Raw genomic sequence first — 21,709 nt, forward strand, 5'->3', positions numbered from 1 at the left:
CAGGTATCCTACAACTCTGGCATCAACAGCATCTTGGGGTCTTCAGTACAACCTTTACAGCTTTTACACAGTGACCTCTCAGGGCTTCCATGCAGGGACTCTACTGCCACACTCCTAGCCCCAGCTACTTTCCTTAGCCACAGAGGGAAATCCCATAACCCCTTCCTTGTATTCTGGACTCCAAAGCCAGAACCACGTGGCCAAAGCTGCCAAGTCTTTCTGCTTGCTGGGGCCTGAAGATGACCCCCTCATTCAAATACATTTTCATTAGCTTTCTTCACTACTTAAGCTTTTCGTTAATTCTTCTTCACAAGTTGGAATCTTATCTTGGTGGGGCCTTTCCCTGAGGTCACCACTCCCTTCACTCCACTTACTATCAGGCTCCATTATACTTCCTGGTGCCCCATTTTCTCCTCAAACTACATTTTGTGATTTTCCTTGCTCAGCTTGCTCCTTTTCATTATAGATCTATATAAGACTGATTACTAATAACTACATGATACAGTCAATACTAGTCTGACTTGAAATCTCTGCTGGTGCCATTAATCTAAAATTCTTCATTTTAGCTTGAGGCAGATTTTTAGTACAAGGCAAAAAGCAGCCACATTTCTTTGCCAAAATATCACAAGAATGGTTTCTAGGTCCCTTGTTAATAATTATCTTCCCCTCTGAAACTTGAGCTGGGCCCCCACAGTTTAAATCGCCCTCAGCACTGCCTTCCATGTTCCTACTAGGATGGTTTTCTAGGACTTTCTTAAAACGTCATACCCACTTTTCTAGTTCAAAGTCCCAAAGTCTTCCATATTCCTCCAACAAACAGCATGGTCAGGTCGGTCACAGCAATGCTACCTGATACCAACTTCTGTCTTTGTCACAGTTCTATTGCCTTATAAAGGAAAACATTTAATTGGGGTGGGCTTACAGTTTCAGAGGTTTAGTCCATTATCATCATGTAAGGGAGCATGGTGGCATGCAGGCAGACATGACCTGAAAAAGTAGCTGAGAGTTCTACATTTGGATCCACAGGCAGGTTGAAGAGAGAGTGACTATAAGCTTGGCATAGGCTTCTGAAACCTCAAAGCCCACTGCCAGTGACACGCTTCATCCAGAAAGGCCATACCTCCTCCTATAATGCATACCTCTTTATCTGTCTCAAATAGTGCCACTCCCTGATGACTAAGCAATCAAATATAGCAATCAAATTTATGAGCTTACAGGAGCCACTTTTATTCAATCCACCACTATATACTAAAGTTATTTCTTAGATGAATGAATTAATGAAATATGGTTTCTTTGACTGTTTATCTCTTTTTCCAATCTTCTTTTCCCTCATTACAAGTAGGAGAGTGCTTTTTAGAGATTTACATTTAGATTTTCCCTTATGACATAAAATGATAAAATAACCTTGGTAGCTAGGAGTCAGGAGACCAAGTCTGTATATGTTATCAATTCATTCTTGTTTTGACCCTGGATAACTGATTTTATTCTCTGTATCTTATTTCTTTATCTTCTCTATTGAAGACATTTACAGAGTTGGGATTTATGATAAAATAAAATAGTTTAGAATCAAACAGACTTCTGTTTGAATTCTAGATTGCCAGTTATTAACTTGTAAGCTATTTTGTACCTCTGAGCTTTACTTTCCTCGTTTGTAAAGGTGAAATAGTTAACCCTACTTTGCAGTACTAATATGAGGGAGAAAATGAATTGGTACCCATAATTTGAAGCTTTATATGTATACTTTACTTTTATATGTACAGTTTCCTATAAATTATGTCTTCCACCTCTGGGGTTCCTTTCAGCAAGAACATATTTCTGGCCACTACAATCTTCTCACCCTTTTCACTAGGGTTTCCTGTTTTCAGTGTTTAATTTAGGCCAGTATCGACGAGAGGCAGTGAGCTACAGGAACTATGAATTCTTTCTCCCAGACAACATGGAGGCTCAACTTATCAGAAAGTAAGTGCCCAACATTTAAAAACCTGTGGTGCGCTTTGACTGAGAGGGACCTTTCTTCATATCCCACTACGGTAGTAGGATAGAGTAGCCCACTCTTCTGTGGATAGTCAAACTTTTGACATTTCAACATAGTGTGATCATCTATAGTGTTCATGCTTGAGAATTACTCAGTCAAGTTATGAATAGGAAAAATGCAAAAAGTCTCAGTGTTTTAGGTAAGTTTATAATTTGTGTTTGGCTACATTTCATAGTTATCCTAGGCCAAGAGTTGAACACCGCCTTGTCCAGCCTTTTTGTCAACCTACTTGAAGTCTGCTCTAATCATAGCCATTCCCTATCAAGAAGCATTTCCAGTTTTCTATTTCTGGTACGAGAACATAAAAATGTCTTATCCTAGCATTGAAATTGAGTGTTTCAGGAGCTCAGCCCTCCTCGGTCTCTGCAGTGTCATCATTTCAACTATAAATTCTCTTTTACCTATGTGGCTGTAAGTACGTCTAGGTGCAACCGTCTCTCGGCTTTTTATCCGTGTGCTCATTATAAAAACCAGTAACTATTAAAGAGATGGTATTTTGCTGAAAGCCTAAGTACATTATCTTTTTCATACCCGTGTTTATAATGTTGCCTAGGCCAGAAAGTCATTTTAATTCAAAGACCACATCCCTAGTTCTTACCCATGTTCATCAACCAATTCAGCTTGAGCTCCATTAGCACACAGTTAGAGTCCTAAAACTAGGATGCTTTTATTGCTCAGCTTTTCTTGTACATGTCATCTTTTACATGCCCTTAAGCTGTACACACAGAGCCAGTTTGAACTGTAACCTCTCTATACATAACATGATGCCTAGAACAAAGGATGCTGTGTAGATGTTCAACAGATGAATAATTTACTAAAAGCATATGAGAGATGGTTCATAAGAGAACAGTGGTAAGAGGAACTCATCCTGGGAATAGGGATTGTCTGCTTCTTTCTGTTTTTCAGGCAGTGTGCTCTGGCAGCCCTAAAGGACGTCCATAAATATCTTAGCTGTGAGGAAGGTCACGTTGCGGTAAATAATCTTCTATTTCCCCCCTCAGGCTATCTGTCATTATGGAAAATAGATAATATGTACTAAGCATTTATTTATGCCATACATTATTCTAAGTACTTTGTTTATATTAATAATTTAATTCACATTGTCCCATGAGATAGTCGTCATTATTATGCTCTACTTTAGATTCCAAAAGATTAACTTATTTTCCAGGGTGGTGCAGTATTTGCAGAATCCATACTCTTAAGCCCCATGCTTCATTGATTTGTTCTTAAGATTTAGCAGTATAAATATTTAAGACTGAAGTACAAACATTACTTTCTTTTCTTTTCTCAAAATGTTATAAACTTTCTTATTAAAAGTCCTTGCAAACAATTACAAACATACCATACAAAAATAACAAGACCCAAAGTCTATAAAACTTCTTGAACTTCATACACTGTGGAACATAAGCTGTGAAGCATATCTTTTGTTGTGTTTTCTTTTTTTAAAGAGTGATTTGCAATTTTATGTCTTAATTCCTTGGGTTTGAGATTCTCAAATATGTGAATGCTAAGGATAGAGAATTTTTCCTGTTTCTGAACTTTTTTTCTAAGGCTTTAGGAAGGACGGGCCTCATCTGGAGTAGCAGCTCTATTATTGTTCTATCAGCAATTCATGGCTGTTATCAGAGCAAGTCTTTCTTCTAGGCCTCTTACTTGACCTATAACATGATTCTAAGAAAAATTTCCAAGCTTTCTCATGCTTTATTACATTCATAGGGTGGAGGATATTTCTGAGCAGACAGTAAGGGCTCAGTGAATGCTTTTGAAAGTAACACAGGCCAATTCCAAACCCTTCTTTTTCTTGAAAACTTTCTTTAAGTTCTGTCCCCTTCTGGAAGCCCTCCACTTGGAATAACGGTGAATGAAGAATGGTATTATATCAACACTAGATTAAGAGTAAGACAATCTTATTAAATGTCTTTAGGTTTTTGATGCTACCAACACTACCAGAGAACGACGATCATTGATTCTGCAGTTTGCTAAAGAACATGGTTACAAGGTAGAGTGACACAGCCATGCTTGCTTACAGAAAAATACAAAGAAGTACAAAGTAGGGCACTTAGAGCAGCCAGTTTGAACACCGTAGGCTCAACATCTAGTTTTCCAGGGTAAATTGAGAAACAGCGGAGACGAACAAAACAGGAGACATGCCTGGTTAGGCAATGGAAGCTGGTTACCGACAGGCTGATACTGGGGATAATGAGGTGGCAATGATGAAGGAGTCTTGAGAAACATGTAAGATCCAAAACCAGCAGAAATCTGGGGCAGTTCAATTAGAGCCAGGCTGTCTCATAGGAGTCAGAATGCTGAAAGCACCATTGTGTGAAAGCATTGTTTTTAGAAATGTCCTTAGGGATGACTCAGGGATATCAAGAATGGGCGTGCTTGTGTGGCTCCCCAAAAACATAATCCTCTCCTAGAAAGCTCTTTTTCTCTCCTAGGTCTTTTTTATTGAGTCTATTTGTAATGACCCTGGTGTCATTGCAGAAAACATCAAGGTAAGGAACACTGCTCTTCCTTATTCTTTTAAAAGTAAGTCTTAATTTAATTTACATCTTAAATCCACATGTATGTATGTGTATATATGCACACATACATTGTGTGTGTGTTTGTGTATGAAATGTGTGAAATGTGAAATGCATATGCCATGGTGTGTATGTGGACATCAGAAGATAATTTCAGGTGTTAGTCCTCACCTTCCACCTTGTTTGAGATAGGGTCTCTTCTTGTTCTCTGTTGCATATTCCAAGCTAGCCTGCCCTTAAGCTTTTAAGGCATCCCCTGTCTCCACTTCTCATTTTGCAACAGGAGCTCTGTGATTACGAATGCACACAACCACATCCAGCTTTATGTGGGTTTGGGGGATCCAGACTTAGGGTCTCATACTTGTGTGGCAAGCTCATTACCACTAAGTCATCTCCCCAACCCTCAATCTTTCTTATTCTGTCTTAGGCTTGGATCATTCCTATATAGACAACTATAAACTTAAAGCCTTCCTCTCTGAGATGCTCCTCCTACTTTGTATAAGAAGCACTCCCTTGCTTGCCCACAGTGTTCCTATAAAGTTAGATGAAAACAGCATATATAGAGCCCTTAGAATGCATCGAACACTAAGCTTGACTCCTTTTTTTTTTTCACAACAACCCTGCATGTTTGTTTAGAAGAGAAACTTAGGCTCAAAGAGTTAAATTGGGAAAGACTGGTACAGATCTGGTACAGATGGAAGTAGGAATGCAACCTGGATTGGCTGTCTTTCTCAAAAGTCCATATTCTGTATTGTGCCCCACATTTCACATCATAATCATTGATTTTAGTCTATTAACTGTATGGTCTAGAATTAGACTCATAAACCTTTGTTGTTCTCTGTCTCTTAAATTACTGGTGCTTATGAGCATAAGAGACCTTAAAGACCATCTCTTTCAACCTTTCACCAACCACTTAAAATCTCAGCTAAGTGTCTATATTTCTGTCCATACCTATAGTAACAAATAGTCATTGTCTTTTTAAATAGTATAGCCTAATCAAAGTGAAATTTGTCTCCCTGTAACTTCTGCCCATTGCTCTTATTTTTATCTCTTGGGATATATAGCATGTTCAAATCTTTTCCCTCTTCATCCACCCAATTATCCATCCATTTATTGATTCAGGAGAAACTGTACACCTGAATAGCTAATGTGGGCATTAAAGATATAGAAACAATGAAAGTCCTTTTCTTGAATTCACAGTCTAGTTAGGGACAGTGACATATATATATATATATGTATATATATATATATGTATATATATGTATACATATATATTATTATATTAGATTAGAGATGAGGTAAAGGGAAAGAGAAGGTTGTAAGAACACAGTGGTAAGGGCCCATCTTGCATATGTGGGGGAATGCCATGGAAGACCTCCAAGTGGAGGTAACAGCAATATCCTGTTGAATGCATAGGAGTTTTTGCAGATAATGAATTTAAATGGGAAATAAAATACACTAAATATGATATATCCAGGGAACTATCAGTATTTTGGATCTGAAAAGGCAAAATGTGTGTCCAAATATGAGAGCAGTAAGAGATGGTAGTGAAAAGGCAATTGGACTTGTCATGATCTAACTTGCTAAAATATCTCATACTTTGTCCTAAAAGACACTTGGAAATGGCGAAGGAGTTTAAAGAGGAGAGTCCCATTGTCAAATGTGTGTGTTGTAAATATCCTTGTTGGAGAAATAATAAATAAATAAATGAAATATTCTTCTTGGACTAGTGAGATGATTCAATCACAAGCTTGATGACTTGAGTTTAAACGCCAAAACTTACATAAATGTGGAAAGAGGGAACCGACTCCACAAAGTTGTCCTCATACTCACTGTGACCTGCATATGTCTCCCAACCCAACATCATATACATGTACATGCACATAATAATAATAAAATAATAATGAACTGAAATTTAAGAAGATATCTTTCTGTCTACCAGCAATCAGTCACAAAGCTGTAGTGAACATAGGCAAAAGAGATAGAAAAAAGATTAGAGAGGCTTAGTTTCTGCTAGCAAGTGAGATTACATGTAGGCTCAAGTGATTGAGTGGAGGAATGGGGAAAAAAGGAAGAAAAGTGGATATTGGAGGATTAGGAGATGTCAGTCTTTGAAAAAGCCAATGACAACATGCCTGTTTTCTCAGCAATGAGAATACATGAAAGTCTTTATGATATGAAGTCAAAATATCTCATTCTTTTTCCTCATCACAGTTTTCCTGGTCTCTTATAGATGGTGTTAAGCAATATGTGCTCTGGGAGTAAACACATTGTAAAATATAGCCCAACTTCTCTTCGGTTGCCTAATTTTGACTTGGGCAAAAACCCTTGGTCAAACTCTAAGTTCCCTTGCCTTTGTAGTGGGGTGTATGGTAGTCAGTTGTCTATAAGGCCCCTTTCCAAATACAATGTCAGAGTCTCTATTTCCCCACATTTATCTTCTTCCCACCTTCTCACAGCAAGTGAAACTTGGCAGCCCTGATTACATAGACTGTGACAAAGAAAAGGTTTTGGAAGACTTTCTTAAGAGAATTGAGTGCTATGAGATTAACTACCAACCTTTGGATGAAGAATTGGACAGGTAAGAGCCTAACAACAACCCAAAGTCAAGTTTTGATGTCTTATGGGACCTAAGGAAATGTCCAACTTTGGGGAGCCTTAACTTTTCTATCCATAATATCAGAAGTAGGACTTGATATATCTTTATGACCCCCTCCAGTCCAGTTTTCCATGAGACAGTGATTCTTTGTTATGTAAAGTATTCATGAGTTGACTAAAGTCGTGCCTTCTTATGCATAGACACAGATTTGGACTTTGCTCCCTGAGAACAAATGCCTCCATTCTGTGGCTATTGTGTTGCTATTGCAGAAATACTATTCACATGAATGTCACTTTAGTATCTAAACAGATTCGTCTTCTTTTTCTATCACATCCCCTTAGTACTTCCATAAAGGAGGCTGTGGTAGAGCTGATATCCTAAATTTCCAAAAGGAGGAAACCGAATCTTAGGAAGATGAACTACTTCCCAAGCTTCCACCATAAGTCATATGTGGCACTAGAAGTCTAACCATGTATTGTCTCCTACTGTTTCTCCTCTAATAACCCTCATGGATCTCCTCAATCAGCAAGTCTTTAGAAACTTTACACGCAGAAGGTGTAAATAGAGTCAAATGAGATGGATTCTGTCCTTAGGTGACTTTTACAGAGTCTCAACATATGAAAAGACCTATAAAGCTATAAAATAAAAAGATTTTCTTGCATAATACCAGCTACACATAGAGAAGTGTTGGCTGGCAGTGTAAAGCAGATGAGTTTAGTTGTAAAATGCTCAAAGAAACTTGCTCTCTTTCAAAATGGGTTCTAATGAAAACAGACTTTGGCTCCCCATACTCTTTGAGACCCAAGTTTGAAGAGTAAAAGGGCTATAACTGGTCATTATTACCCTAAGAAGTTTAAATGCATCCTATCTGTCTTCTCCACTAGAAATGTGCTTGTAAGAACTGGATTATTCAGTAGGCAAGCTAGCCATGTGTTTGAGGCATCAGCAATGTTGGATCTTCCAAAAGTAGGAAGAAAACTATCCTACAACCATTTGACAATTAGTATTTAAAAGCAGCAACATGAAAAGGTAGAAAAATAAAACCAGGACCTTCTCATTAGTATAGTTTATGTATTTTATTTTAAACTACATAATTTGGGAGATGAACATGAAACTTTTATAATAATTTGTTATTGAGCAATTATAAATGAGTTTATATAGCTCTAAACTCTAAGATTTCTTGGAGAGAGTAAATGTCCTAGCTTTTGAAAGATAGAAGTTCAACTTTGGAAATCAGCAAGGTACATCATTTCAAGCAAAACAAAAAGTACTTTGAGACAGCTGGCCTAATTAGCTCTTAGTATGAAAAGAGGAGAGGAGTACAGAGGATATTCCAAGTATACCAGCAATACAGGAATTAAAATATCATGGGTTAGGTGTGGTGCTGTGTGATGAGGCCAACTCCAGACAGCCTATAAAATCATTTAGGATAACAGACAAATCTATGGAATTTGAAAGTTCCCTTTGAATCACAGAGAGTCTAGTATTTGGTACAGGCAATACCCAGGCAACAAAATCACATCAGAGCTCTCTAGAGTGAGACACATTCTATGGAAAATTGCTTCTCTGTGTGCTTCAATTTTCTACATGATGACCTATACTCTGAATAATGGCTGTGAGGATTTGTGCATCTTAAAAATCTCCCAGTCTCTGCAAGATACACAGAAAATATTCAATATTCAACAAATTCAAGTGTCCTTTGGGATCCACTGCACATGGATCCCAGAGTTGTGAAGGATAAGGCTGTAAATGTAAAGGCCTTTTCTAGGAAGATCAAGGAAGAGGCTCTCTGAAACCAAAACCATCAACAGCTTAAGGGCCCTGGGTTGCTTATGTCACCCTATGACTCCAGTTCCCACATCTCTTCCCATGGAGCTCTCTTAGCTCCTTACAGTCAACTAGAGGATTTAGGGCTGTTCCAGGAGCTGTAGAAGTCTTACTTCATGGCTCTAATCTTCCAAGCTATTGGTATCCTCCCCTGCCTCCCAGGTTGATGTATTTGATTAGTACTCAGTCTATTGTTACTAGAGCTGAGCACATAACTAAGGGAACTACCAGGAACTTGGGGCCAGGACCACAAGTTTGCTAATGATGTTCTGCACTATTTCTGTATCCCTTCACACCAATACTTGGCATACTGTGCTGTTGTGACAGGAATGCTGAATATTATTCATGTATCCAAGTGTATGTTTCTGACTGCTTTAAGAGTTCCTAAAGGGCAGATATCCTCTACCCAAAGCACAGTGCCTTAATTCAGATAAAAGTACTTGTGAATTGCAGGTGTAGACTATAAAGAAGAATCTTAGCCAATTGCATTGTGATTGGGAAAGGGAAAAAGACAGGTTGATTCAAGCTGAAGAAAGGAGATGGTAGCCCACAGTGATGAGGTCCCTGGGGCTGTCAGGAACAAAATCTCTAGAATATATACCAAGAGCAAAACTAGGTATAACATCTTGTTAGGTAAGAGGAGCTGAACTCCAGAGGAGGATTGGGAGCAGGATGTGTGGTTAGGAATTTCTCTTGGGATCAACCCTCCCTCCCATCAGCACCTAAGATGTTTGCTTCTCCTTGGGTCTGGCCCAGCCACCTGTCCTACATCAAGATCTTCGACGTGGGCACACGCTACATGGTAAATCGAGTGCAGGACCATGTTCAGAGCCGCACAGCCTACTACCTCATGAACATCCATGTCACTCCCCGATCCATCTACCTATGCCGGCATGGTGAGAGTGAGCTCAACCTCAGAGGCCGCATTGGAGGTGACTCTGGCCTCTCAGCTCGGGGCAAACAGGTAAGGGAACTCCAAAGACTCATGTGGGTAGACTAGGCAAACCCAGGTGGGGTAGCCAGTGACTGGATTTTAAGAAGTATCCCTCAGTGGAAAAGGATCAAATAATGATCTATCAGTCTTCCAATATTAGTCACTGAGTCCTGTCACAGATATTGAATGGTTCCCATATGCATACTGCTTCTGCAAGATCAGTAGCATGATCCTCCAAGGCTTCCCAAATAAAGCTGCTTCTCAAGCTCCATTACCCTTCCCCTACAGGATGCCCCCCCTCATCATCCTCACCACTCTGCCCTTTGCTCATGCCCACCTTGCTGTCCTCTTTGGTCCCTCTGTTAGCTGATAACTGTCAAGTACATAGATAAGTGGCCTTTGGATCTCAGCCTGAATCCCTCTTCTTCATGACTCACTGTTGATGCTGCCCCCTAACTCATTTGAGAAACCCCACTGTCCTCACCCTACTGCCTCTTTCTTGCTCACTCCATTCCTTCCAAGACCCTGCTCCTGCTCCAAGATCTAGTCATCCAGGAAGTCCTCCCTATTCGTTCCTTATCCCATGAGTCACTGGCCTTTGGGAATCTCTCTCCTCATTCTGGTCTATCACTGACTCTTTCAAGTCATGACTTTCCCTGTTTTCGGCCTGATATAGTAACCTTTCTATTCTGGGTATTGGATTTACTTCCCAGCTTCTGGTTCTTTACCTAGGCTTGTTTGCACACATGTTGCTGGAGAAAATCACTTAGGGATAGCATAGATAGAAAATGAAATGTAGGAGAGGCATTCCTGGTTCTTAATGTCTTTTAAGTTTTATTTGCTTTTATTTTATGTGTATGTGTGTGTTGCCTGCATGTATGTCTGTGTGTTGTGTGCATGTCTGGCGTCCACAAGGACCAGAAGAGAGCATCAGATCCCTTAGAGTTATAGCTTGTTGTGAGTCATCATATGGGTTCTGGGAACAAAGTGCTCTTAAATACTGAGTCAACTCTACAACCCCTTACTGTCTTTTATTGGACACCTATGCACAGCCACAGTACCATCTACTTCTATTTTTTGAATGCCATCAGCAGTGTGAACTGAGCATAACTCTCATTGTTTATGGATAAGGAAGCTGAGCAACAGAGAGAGCAGCTTCAGGTCATGTGGTCAGTAAAAGATAACATAGACAGGACCGAAAACCAGGTCTTCCTGCCTTGCCTCAGTACCCCTACTGGATAGGTGGGAGATGTCCCATACGAGGACTGCCCCTGAAGCCCTGTCCTCAGGGAACCTTTCTGATCCTTGTGGACTGGAAGTTTCCCTCTGGAGGTTGCCTCTGACCTGACTCTTACCTCTCATGCTCTCCAGAACAGAGACTGAGATCACTTGAGGTATTTTTTTCATCTCCAGGTCTTCTTGGCTATAACTACTCTTTCTATAGCTATAGATAAGAGTCCGTTGAAAAAGTAGCCATGAATACATGTACTGCCTGCATGCACAGATATGTATATATGAGCATGCATCCGATTCTAACCTTCACATTTGTCAGCCTACTGCACCAGGTCTGGTTTTAAAAATCAGCAACCCCAATCTCTATAGCTTTCATTTAACTAGTACCTACTATGTACCAGGAAATACTTTGCTTTCCACACAGCTCAGAGACAAGGCTGGATAAGTGTGTGGTGTTTGCATTTTATAGGTATGATATGACGTCAGAGGTGGGCACTGTGTAAGCTGTTGGGATTTGCCTTTCTGTTAATCTCTTAGGCAAGGGCTTCTACCCATGAACACTGACTGCTGACTTGCATCTATCATACAAATTTGTGCCTATGCCCATTTGTGCAGATAGGGCATGCCATGTTTGATTAAAACACCCTGTACATAGGGCTCCCATGACCTTTTGTGGTTCACTTTTGCACTGCCATTGTTCTCTCTCTGAGTGACTGGATCTGGATAGCATTAACATTTCAGCATCCAAAATAGGGCCATAAATACTCAGTGCATGTACAAATGACCTTTAACTGGGTACCGGGATCCCCATTCTAGCAATAGGAATTCAAAGCATCAGAGAACTGTCTTCCAGATCCTTCAGTCCATACTTCCAGGCCACAAACTGGGCACTTCTAGCCTTGGAACCCCTCTCTGATCGCCTGATATCTGATTCAGTGCCTGTATGCACCCATCTGATAGTTTCCACCTGAAGACAGGCCATGGTCACAGGAATATTAACTTTTAGGCCCAGCGTAGCCCTGAGGTTACTCTGTAGAAGAGGGCCACTGGAGATGGAGCATAACCAGAACTTGGTGATGTGATTTGATTAACCTCAGACATGTAGTAAAGATACCTAGAAGTGCTGGATGTCATCAGAAATGGAAGGAGAAAGAATGGGGGTGGATCCATTTGTTCTTAGGCTCAACGTACGTTAGAGGTGGGCCTCTTTGAATGAATGATCCACCTAGTAGGGGATTCAGTGAGCAAATATCAACATAGATACTCTTTTTCTCTTTCTTTCATCCTTAGTGGTTCAGGATAGGATATGACTTTTATTTTTGACACTTTATAATTGAACATATTTGTTAGATATAATTTTACTATTTCCATGCTAATTGTATATTGGTTCATCATCTTTTTTTGAGGGAAATAAATGTTAATTTTGTTATTTTAATGATTATTTTGTTGTTTGCGTTTTTGTTGTTTTTATTGAACTATACATTTTTCTCTGCTCCCTTTATTTCCTTCCCCTCCCCTTCTTCTCTCTCCCATGACCCCCATGTTCCCAATTTACTCAGGAGATCTTGTCTTCTTCTTCTTCCTATGAAGATTAGATCCATATATGTCTCTCATAGTGTCCTCTTTGTTGTCTAGGTTGTCTGGGGTTGTGAACTGTAGATTGGTTTTTTTCTTTGCTTTATGTCTAGAAGACACATATGAGTGAGTACATATGATATTTGTCTTTCTGACTCTGGGTTACCATACTCAGTATGATGTTTTCTAGATCCATGCATTTGCCTGCATATTTAAAGATGTCATTATTTTTTACTGCTGTATAGTACTCCATTGTATAAATGTACCTCATTTTTCTTATCCATTCTTCAATTGAGGGGCATTTGTGTTCTTTCCATGTTCTGCTAATACAAATAACGCTGTTGTGAACATAGTTGAGCACATGTCCTTGTAGTATGATTGAACATCCTTTGGGTAAATACCCAACAAAGGTATTGTTCGGTCTTGAAGTAGATTGTTTCCTAATTTTCTGAGAAATCACCATACTGATTTACAAAGTGGCTGTTGAAGTTTGCACTCCCACCAGCAATGGAGGAGCATTCTCCTTACCCACATCCTTTCCAGCATATGCTGTCATCAGTGCTTTTGATCTTGGCCATTCTGACAGGTGTAAGATGGAATTTCAGAGTTGTTTTGATTTACATTTCTCTGGTGGATAATGACATTGAGCATTTCCCTAAGTGTCTGTCATTCAGCCATTTGAGATTCTTCTGTTGGGAATTCTCTATTTAGATCTGTAGCCACATTTTTATTGAATTATTTGTTCTTTTGATGTCAAGTTTCTTAAGTTCTTTGTATGTTTTTTTTTTTTTTTTTTCTTTTTTTTTTTTTTTCTCATGGTTTATTTTTTTTTTATATTTAAAAATTTCCATCTCCTTCCCTCCTCCTCCCCCCTCCCTCCCCTCCTTCTCCCCTTTCTCTCCCCTCCTTCTCCCCCTTCCCTCCCCTCCCCTCCACCCATACCTCCCCTCCCTCCCTCTCAAGGCCAAGGAGCCATCAGGGTTCCCCACTCTATGCTAAGACCAAGGTCCTCCCAACTCCCCCCAGGTCCAGGAAGGTGATCGACCAAGCTGAGAAGGCTCCCACAGAGCCCGTCCATGAAGAAGAATCAGAGCCCAGAGCCATTTTCCTTTGCTTCTCAGTCAGCCCCCGCTGTTGGCCACACTCAGAGAGACGGGTTTGGTCGCATGATCCATCAGTCCCATTCCAACTGGAGTTGGTGATCTCCCATTAGTTCTGTCCCACCGTCTCCATGAGTGAACGCACCCCTCTCGTTCCTGACTTTCTCCCTCATGTTCTCGCTCCTTCTGCTCCTCATCGGGACCTTGGGAGCTCAGTCCAGTGCTCCAATGTGGGGCTCAGTCACCTTCCCCCTCTGTCGCCAGCTGGAGGTTCCCTCACGGTCCTGACTTTCTTTCTCATGTTCTCTCTCCTTCTGCTCCTCATCAGGACCTTGGGAGCTCAGTCCGGTGCTCCAAGGTGGGGCTCTGTCATTTTCTTCATCTATCGTCAGGTGGAGGTTCTATGGTGATATGCAAGAAATTCATCAGTATGGCTATAGGAACTGGCCTTTTCAGGCTCCCTCTCCTCAGCTGCCCAAGGAACCAACTGGGGGCGTCTCCCTGGAAACCTGGGAACCCCTCTAGGGTCAAGTCTCTTGACAACCCTCAGGTAGCTCCTTAAATTCAGATATATGCTTCCCTGCTCTCATATCCACCCTTCCTATATCCCAAGCACCCCATTCCTCCGAGCTCCCCCCGCTCTCCCCTTCACACTTTTCTCTCCCCATCTTCCCTTGGCCCAGTCTTGCCCAACCCTCAAGTTCCCAATTTTGCCTGGCGATCGTGTCTACTTCCAATATCCAGGAGGATTACTATATCTTTTTTGGGAGTTCACCTTCTTATTATCTTCTCAAGGATCCCAAACTTATAGGCTCGATGTCCTATAATCATGGCTAGAAACCGAATATGAGTGAGTACATCCCATGTTCATCTTTATGGGTCTGGGTTACCTCACTCAGAATAGTGTTTTCTATTTCCATCCATTTGCCTGCAAAATTCAAGATGTCATTGTTTTTTACCGCTGAGTAGTATTCTAGCATGTATATATTCCACAGTTTCTTCATCCATTCTTCCACTGAAGGGCATCTAGGCTGTCTCCAGGATCTGGCTATTACAAATAATGCTGCTATGAACATAGATGAGCATATGCTTTTGTTGTATGATTGGGCATCTCTTGGGTAGATTCCCAATAGTGGAATTGCTGGGTCCTGGGGTAGGTTGATCCCGAATTTCCTGAGAAACCGCCACACTGCTTTCCAAAGTGGTTGCACAAGTTTGCATTCCCACCAGCAATGGATGAGTGTGCCCCTTACCCCACAACCTCTCCAGCAAAGGTTATTATTGGTGTTTTGGATTTTAGCCAATCTGACAGGTGTGAGATGATATCTCAAAGTTGTTTTGATTTGCATTTCCCTGATAGCTAGGGAGGTTGAGCATGACCTTAAGTGTCTTTTGGCCATTCGAACTTCTTCTGTTGAGAATTCTCTGTTCAGTTCATCGCCCCATTTTTTAATTGGGTTAATTGGCATTTTACCGTCTAGTCTCTTGAGTTCCTTATATATTTTAGAGATCAGACCTTTGTCAGTTGCAGGGTTGGTGAAGATCTTTTCCCAGTCAGTAGGCTGCCTTTGTGTCTTAGTGACAATGTCCTTTGCTTTACAGAAGCTGCTCAACTTCAGGAGGTCCCATTTATTCAATGTTGCCCTTAAAGTCTGTGCAGCTGGGGTTATGCATAGGAAACGGTTCCCTGTGCCCATTTGTTGTAGAGTACTTCCCACTTTCTCCTCTATCAATCTCAATGTGTTCAAATTAATATTGAGGTCTTTAATCCATTTGGACTTGAGTTTTGTGCATGGTGATAGATATGGATCTATTTTCATTCTTCTACAGGTTGACATCCAGTTATGCCAGCACCATTTGTTGAAGATGCCCTCTTTTTTCCATTGTGTACTTTTGGCTCCTTTATCAAAAATCAGGTGTTCATAGGTTTGTGGTTTAAGATCCGGGTCTTCTATACGATTCCATTGGTCAACTTCTCTGTTCTTATGCCAATACCAAGCCGTTTTCAATACTGTAGCTCTGTAATAGAGTTTGAAGTCAGGGATGGTAATGCCTCCAGAAGTACCTTTATTGTATAAGATTTTTTTGGCTATCCTGGGTTTCTTGTTTTTCCATATAAAGTTGATTATTGTCTTCTCAATCTCTGTGAAGAATTTTAATGGGACCTTGATTGGGATTGCATTGAATCTATAGATTGCTTTTGGTAGAATTGCCATTTTTACTATGTTGATCCTCCCAATCCACGAGCAGGGGAGATCCTTCCATTTTCTGGTATCCTCTTCAATTTCTTTCTTCAAAGACTTAAAGTTCTTGTCATATAAATCCTTCACTTCCTTGGTTAGCGATACTCCCAGATATCTTATGCTATTTGTGGCTATTGTGAAAGGTGATACTTCTCTGATTTCCCTCTCTGCTTCCTTATCCTTTGTGTATAGGAGGGCGACTGATTTTTTGGAGTTGATCTTGTATCCTGCCACGTTACTGAAGGAGTTTATCAGCTGTAGGAGTTCTTTGGTGGAGTTTTTGGGGTCGCTTATGTATACTATCATATCATCTGCAAATAATGAAAGTTTAACTTCTTCCTTTCCAAATTGGATCCCCTTGATTCCCTTATGTTGTCTTATTGCTATTGCTAGAACTTCAAGCACTATATTGAAGAGATAAGGAGAGAGTGGACAGCCTTGTCGTGTTCCTGAATTTAGTGGGATAGCCTTGAGTTTCTCTCCGTTTAATTTGATGTTAGCTGTCGGTTTGCTGTAAATAGCTTTTATTATATTTAGGAATGACCCTTGTATCCCTAATCTCTCCAAGACCTTTATCATAAAAGGGTGCTGAATTTTGTCAAATGCTTTTTCAGCATCTAATGAGATGACCATATGGTTTTTTTCCTTCAGTTTGTTTATATGATGGATTACATTAATAGATTTTCGTATGTTGAACCAGCCCTGCATCTCTGGGATGAAGCCTACTTGATCGTAATGGATAATTTTTCTAATGTGTTCTTGGATTCGGTTTGCCAGTATTTTATTGAGAATTTTTGCGTCAATGTTCATGAGTGAGATTGGCCTGTAATTCTCTTTCTTGGTTGAGTCTTTGTGTGGTTTAGGTATCAGGGTAACTGTAGCTTCATAGAAGGAATTTGGCAGTGACTCTTGTGTTTCTATATTATGAAATACCTTAAGGAGTATAGGTATTAGGTCTTCTTGGAAGTTCTGGTAGAATTCCGCATTGAAACCATCTGGTCCTGGGCTCTTTTTGGTAGGGAGGTTTCTGATAACAGTTTCTAATTCTTCGCGACTAACAGGACGATTTAGAGCATTTACCTGGTCCTGGTTTAACTTTGGTATATGGTATTTATCTAAAAAACTGTCCATTTCTTTTACATTTTCCAATTTTGTGGCATACAGGCTTTTGTAGTAAGATCTAATGATTTTCTGAATTTCCTCTGTGTCTGTGGTTATGTCCCCCTTTTCATTTCTGATCTTGTTAATTTGCGTGTTCTCCCTCTGCCGTTTGATTAGATTGGCTAAGGGTTTGTCAATCTTGTTGATTTTCTCCAAGAACCAGCTTCTTGTTTCATTGATTCTTTGGATTGTTTTCTGTGTTTCTATTTTGTTGATTTCTGCCCTCAGTTTGATTATTTCCAGTCTTCTACTTCTCCTAGGTGAGTCTGCTTCTTTTTTTTCCAGAGCTTTCAGGTGTGCTGTTAAGTCACCAATGAGTGCTTTCTCCGTTTTCTTTAAGTGGGCACTTAGTGCTATGAACTTTCCTCTTAGCACTGCTTTCATTGTGTCCCATAGGTTTGAGTATGTTGTGTCTTTGTTTTCATTAAATTCAAGAAAGACTTTAATTTCTTTTTTTATTTCTTCCTTGACCCAGGTGTGGGTCAGTAGTTGACTGTTCAGTTTCCATGAGTTTGTGGGCCTTCTGGGGGTAGCATTGTTGTTGAATTCTAATTTTAATCCATGGTGATCCGATAAGACACAGGTGGTTACTAATATTTTTTTGTAACTGTGGAAGTTTGCTTTGTTACCAAGTATATGGTCAATTTTCGAAAAGGTTCCATGAGCCGCAGAGAAGAAGGTATATTCTTTCCTATTTGGGTGGAATGTTCTATAGATGTCTGTTAAGTCCATTTGGTTCATTACCTCCATTAAGTCTTTCAATTCTCTGTTAGGTTTCTGTCTGATTGACCTGTCCATTGGTGAGAGAGGAGTGTTGAAGTCTCCAACTATTAGTGTGTGTGGTTTGATGGCTGCCTTGAGTTCTAGAAGTGTTTCTTTTACATAAGTGGGAGCTTTTATATTAGGGGCATAGATATTCAGGATTGAGACTTCATTCTGAAGGATTTTTCCTGTTATGAGTATAAAGTGTCCCTTTCCATCTCTTCTGATTGATTTTAGTTTGAAGTCAACTTTGTTGGAAATTAGTATGGCCACACCCGCTTGTTTCTTAGGGCCATTTGCTTGATAAACCTTTTCCCAACCCTTAACTCTGAGTAGGTGCCTGTCTTTGTGGTTGAGGTGTGTTTCTTGTAAACAGCAAAATGTTGGATTCTGTTTTCGTATCCAGTCCCTTAGCCTGTGCCTTTTTATAGGTGAATTGAGTCCATTGATATCCATCGTTCTTTGGGGTGAGTGAGGAGTGAGTGCCCGAACCGCGGCAGCTGCCCGGAGAGGGACCACCGACTCTCCACAACCCCCCCTGCCACCAGCACACTTCCTGCTCTTCCTGCAGGGGTTATTCTCCCCGGATACCGCCTCTCTCTCCCTGTCCCTTCCCAGCTTGCACCCAGAATCCTCCCCCCCTCCCCCTGCCTCATCCTCCCGTCTTTGGGGCCACAAAATCCCACAGCTCAGCCTGTTTGGGCTCTGGGGACCTGGAATTGAGTGCACCCAGGCCGGTGGGAGGTCCCCTCCTTCATTTGACTACCCGGAGCAAGGTAGGCCTTTGTCCGAGAGCTGCTTGGCCTGCAAGGGGACCTGAAAATCTGCAGGAGGATCCATCGTTCTTTGGGGTGAGTGAGGAGTGAGTGCCCGAACCGCGGCAGCTGCCCGGAGAGGGACCACCGACTCTCCACAACCCCCCCTGCCACCAGCACACTTCCTGCTCTTCCTGCAGGGGTTATTCTCCCCGGATACCGCCTCTCTCTCCCTGTCCCTTCCCAGCTTGCACCCAGAATCCTCCCCCCCTCCCCCTGCCTCATCCTCCCGTCTTTGGGGCCACAAAATCCCACAGCTCAGCCTGTTTGGGCTCTGGGGACCTGGAATTGAGTGCTCCCAGGCCGGTGGGAGGTCCCCTCCTTCATTTGACTACCCGGAGCAAGGTAGGCCTTTGTCTGAGAGCTGCTTGGCCTGCAAGGGGACCTCACAGTCTGCAGAAGGATCCATCATTCTTTGGGGAAGAGATGGGCAGGCGCCAATGCAGGAGCTCCTCCAACAACATGAAAGGCAACATGACATCACCACAAGCCAGGCATCCCGAAACAACAAGAATTGAACACCCTACCCCAGAAGATATAGAAGAAACCGACATTAAACAGTACTTTATAAAAATAATAGAGGACCTTAAACAGGAGGTAAAAAACTGCCATAAAGAAATGGAGATGACAAACAAAAAGGTAGACGAAATAAATAAATCTCTCAAAGATACCCAAGAAAAACAAGAAAAACAAGAAAAAGCAATCAAACAGGTAAGGGAAACAGTACAAGACCTGATAAATGAAATGGAGGTATTGAAGAAAACACAATCTGAGGGACGACTGGAAATGGAAACTCTGAGTAAACGAACAGAAACTTCAGAGACAAGTATTTCCAACCGAATACAAGAGATGGAAGAAAGAATCTCGGACTCTGAAGATACTATAGAAGAAATAAACTCACAGATTAAAGAACTAAACAAATCTAACAAATTCTTAACACAAAACATTCAGGAAATCTGGGACACCATGAAAAGACCAAACCTAAGAATAATTGGGGTAGAAGAAGGAGAAGAATTACAACTCAAAGGCCCAGAAAACATATTCAACAAAATTATAGAAGAAAACTTCCCCAACCTAAAGAAGGATGTTCCTATGAAGGTACAAGAAGCCTACAGAACACCAAATAGACTGGATCAAAAGAAAGCATCCCCACGCCATATAATAATCAAAACACAAAACATACAGAATAAAGAACAGATATTAAGAGCTGCAAAGGAAAAAGGTCAAGTAACATATAAAGGGAAACCTATCAGAATTACACCTGATTTCTCAATGGAAACCATGAAAGCCAGAAGAGCTTGGATAGATGTGCTACAGACACTTAGGGAACATGGATGCAAGCCTAGACTATTATACCCAGCAAAGCTTGCATTCACCATTGATGGAGAAAACAAGATATTCCAGGACAAAAACAGATTTAAACAATACGCAGCCACAAATCCAGCCTTGCAGAAAGTAATAGAAGGAAAATCACAAACCAAGGAGTCCAACAACGCCGACAATAACTCAGGCATCTAGCGACCCTTCACCAGCACAACTAGAAGAAGGGAAACACACAAACTCTACTACTAAAAATGACTGAAGTTAACAACCACTGGTCTTTGTATGTTTTGAAGATCAGCCTTCTGTCCAATGTGGTGTTGATGAAGATCTTTTCCCATTCTGTAGGTTGCCATTTTGTCTTGTTGACTGTGTCATTTGCCTTACAGAAGCTTCTCAGTTTCAGGAGGTCCCATTTATTTATTGTTGCTCTTATTGTCTGTGCTGCTGGGGTTATACATAGGAAGTGGTCTCCTGTGCCCATGTATTGCAGGCTACTTCCCACTTTCTCTTCTATCAGGTTTAGTGTGTTCAGATTTATATTGAGGTCTTTAATCCATTGGAATTGAGTTTTGTTCATGGTGATAGATATGGATCTACTTTCATTCTTATACAGGTTGACAACCAGTTCTGCCAGCACCATTTGTTGAAGATGCTTTCTTTCTTCTTCCATTGTATAATTTTAGCTTCTTTGTCAAAAATCAGGTGTTCGAAGAGGTGTGGATTGATATCTGGGTCTTCTATTTGGTTCCATTGGTCCTCCTTTCTGTTTTTATGCCAATTCCAAGCTATTTTCATTATTGTAGCTCTATAGTAGAATTTGAAGTCAGGGATTGTGATGCCTCCAGAAGTTCTTTTGTTGCATAGGATTGTTTTGGCTATCCTGTTTTTTGTTTGTTTGTTTGTTTGTTTGTTTTTCTATATGAAGTTGAGTATTGTTCTTTCAAAGTCTGTAAAGAATTTTGCTGGGATTTTTTGATGGGTATTGCATTGAATCTGTAGAGCATGGGAGATCTTTCCATTTTCTGGTGTCTTCTTCAATTTCTTTCTTCAAAGTTTTAAAGTTCTTGTCATACAGGTCTTTCACATTTTTGGTTAGAGTTACCCCAAAATATTTTATGTTATTTGTGGCTAATGTGAAGTGTGATGTTTTTCTGATTTCTTTCTCAGCCCGTTTATCATCCATGTAAAGGAAGACTGCTGATTTTTTTTTGTTAATCTTGTATCCTGATACATTACTGGAGGTGCTTATGAGTTATAGCCCATCATCTTATGTGTTTAACATTGTGTGTGATAAGAACATTTGTAATCTTCTAAGGGTTTTAAAATATACAGCACCAATTTTTAATGTTAGACACCCTACTGTGCACTGGAACATCAGAACTTATTCTCTTAAGTGTAACTTTATATCCTTTGATAAACCTCTCTGTATCCCACCTTTTCAAGAGTATGTCTTTATGTAATTTTTGTGGTGCTAGGAATGGAACCCAGAACCTCAATATCTGTTAGGTAAATGTTCTACCTCTGAGGTATAGTCCCAGGTGTATCTTTATATAAATTTAATCCTCTTTTTCTTTTTG

At 40.5% G+C, this 21,709-nt stretch overlaps 1 protein-coding gene across 3 annotated transcripts in view; it reads left to right on the top strand.

Moving 5' to 3' along the window:
* The window catches only part of Pfkfb1 (6-phosphofructo-2-kinase/fructose-2,6-biphosphatase 1), a 65,153-nt gene that overhangs the window by 30,252 nt on the left and 13,192 nt on the right, over positions 1–21,709 (top strand). For all 3 annotated transcript variants that reach the window (XR_005283824.1, XM_038316039.2, XM_038316038.1), the window contains exons 3-8: positions 1,866–1,959; positions 2,942–3,008; positions 3,960–4,034; positions 4,477–4,533; positions 7,020–7,141; positions 9,743–9,950. Coding sequence is in view for 2 of the 3 variants with exons in the window: in XM_038316039.2 (XP_038171967.1) it covers positions 1,866–1,959; positions 2,942–3,008; positions 3,960–4,034; positions 4,477–4,533; positions 7,020–7,141; positions 9,743–9,950 (623 nt within the window). In the remaining variant the exon portion in view is untranslated. The remainder of the gene's footprint in view (positions 1–1,865; positions 1,960–2,941; positions 3,009–3,959; positions 4,035–4,476; positions 4,534–7,019; positions 7,142–9,742; positions 9,951–21,709) is intronic.

The sequence above is a fragment of the Arvicola amphibius genome, chromosome X (genome assembly GCF_903992535.2).
Source record: "Arvicola amphibius chromosome X, mArvAmp1.2, whole genome shotgun sequence".
NCBI classification, from domain to species: domain Eukaryota; kingdom Metazoa; phylum Chordata; class Mammalia; order Rodentia; family Cricetidae; genus Arvicola; species Arvicola amphibius.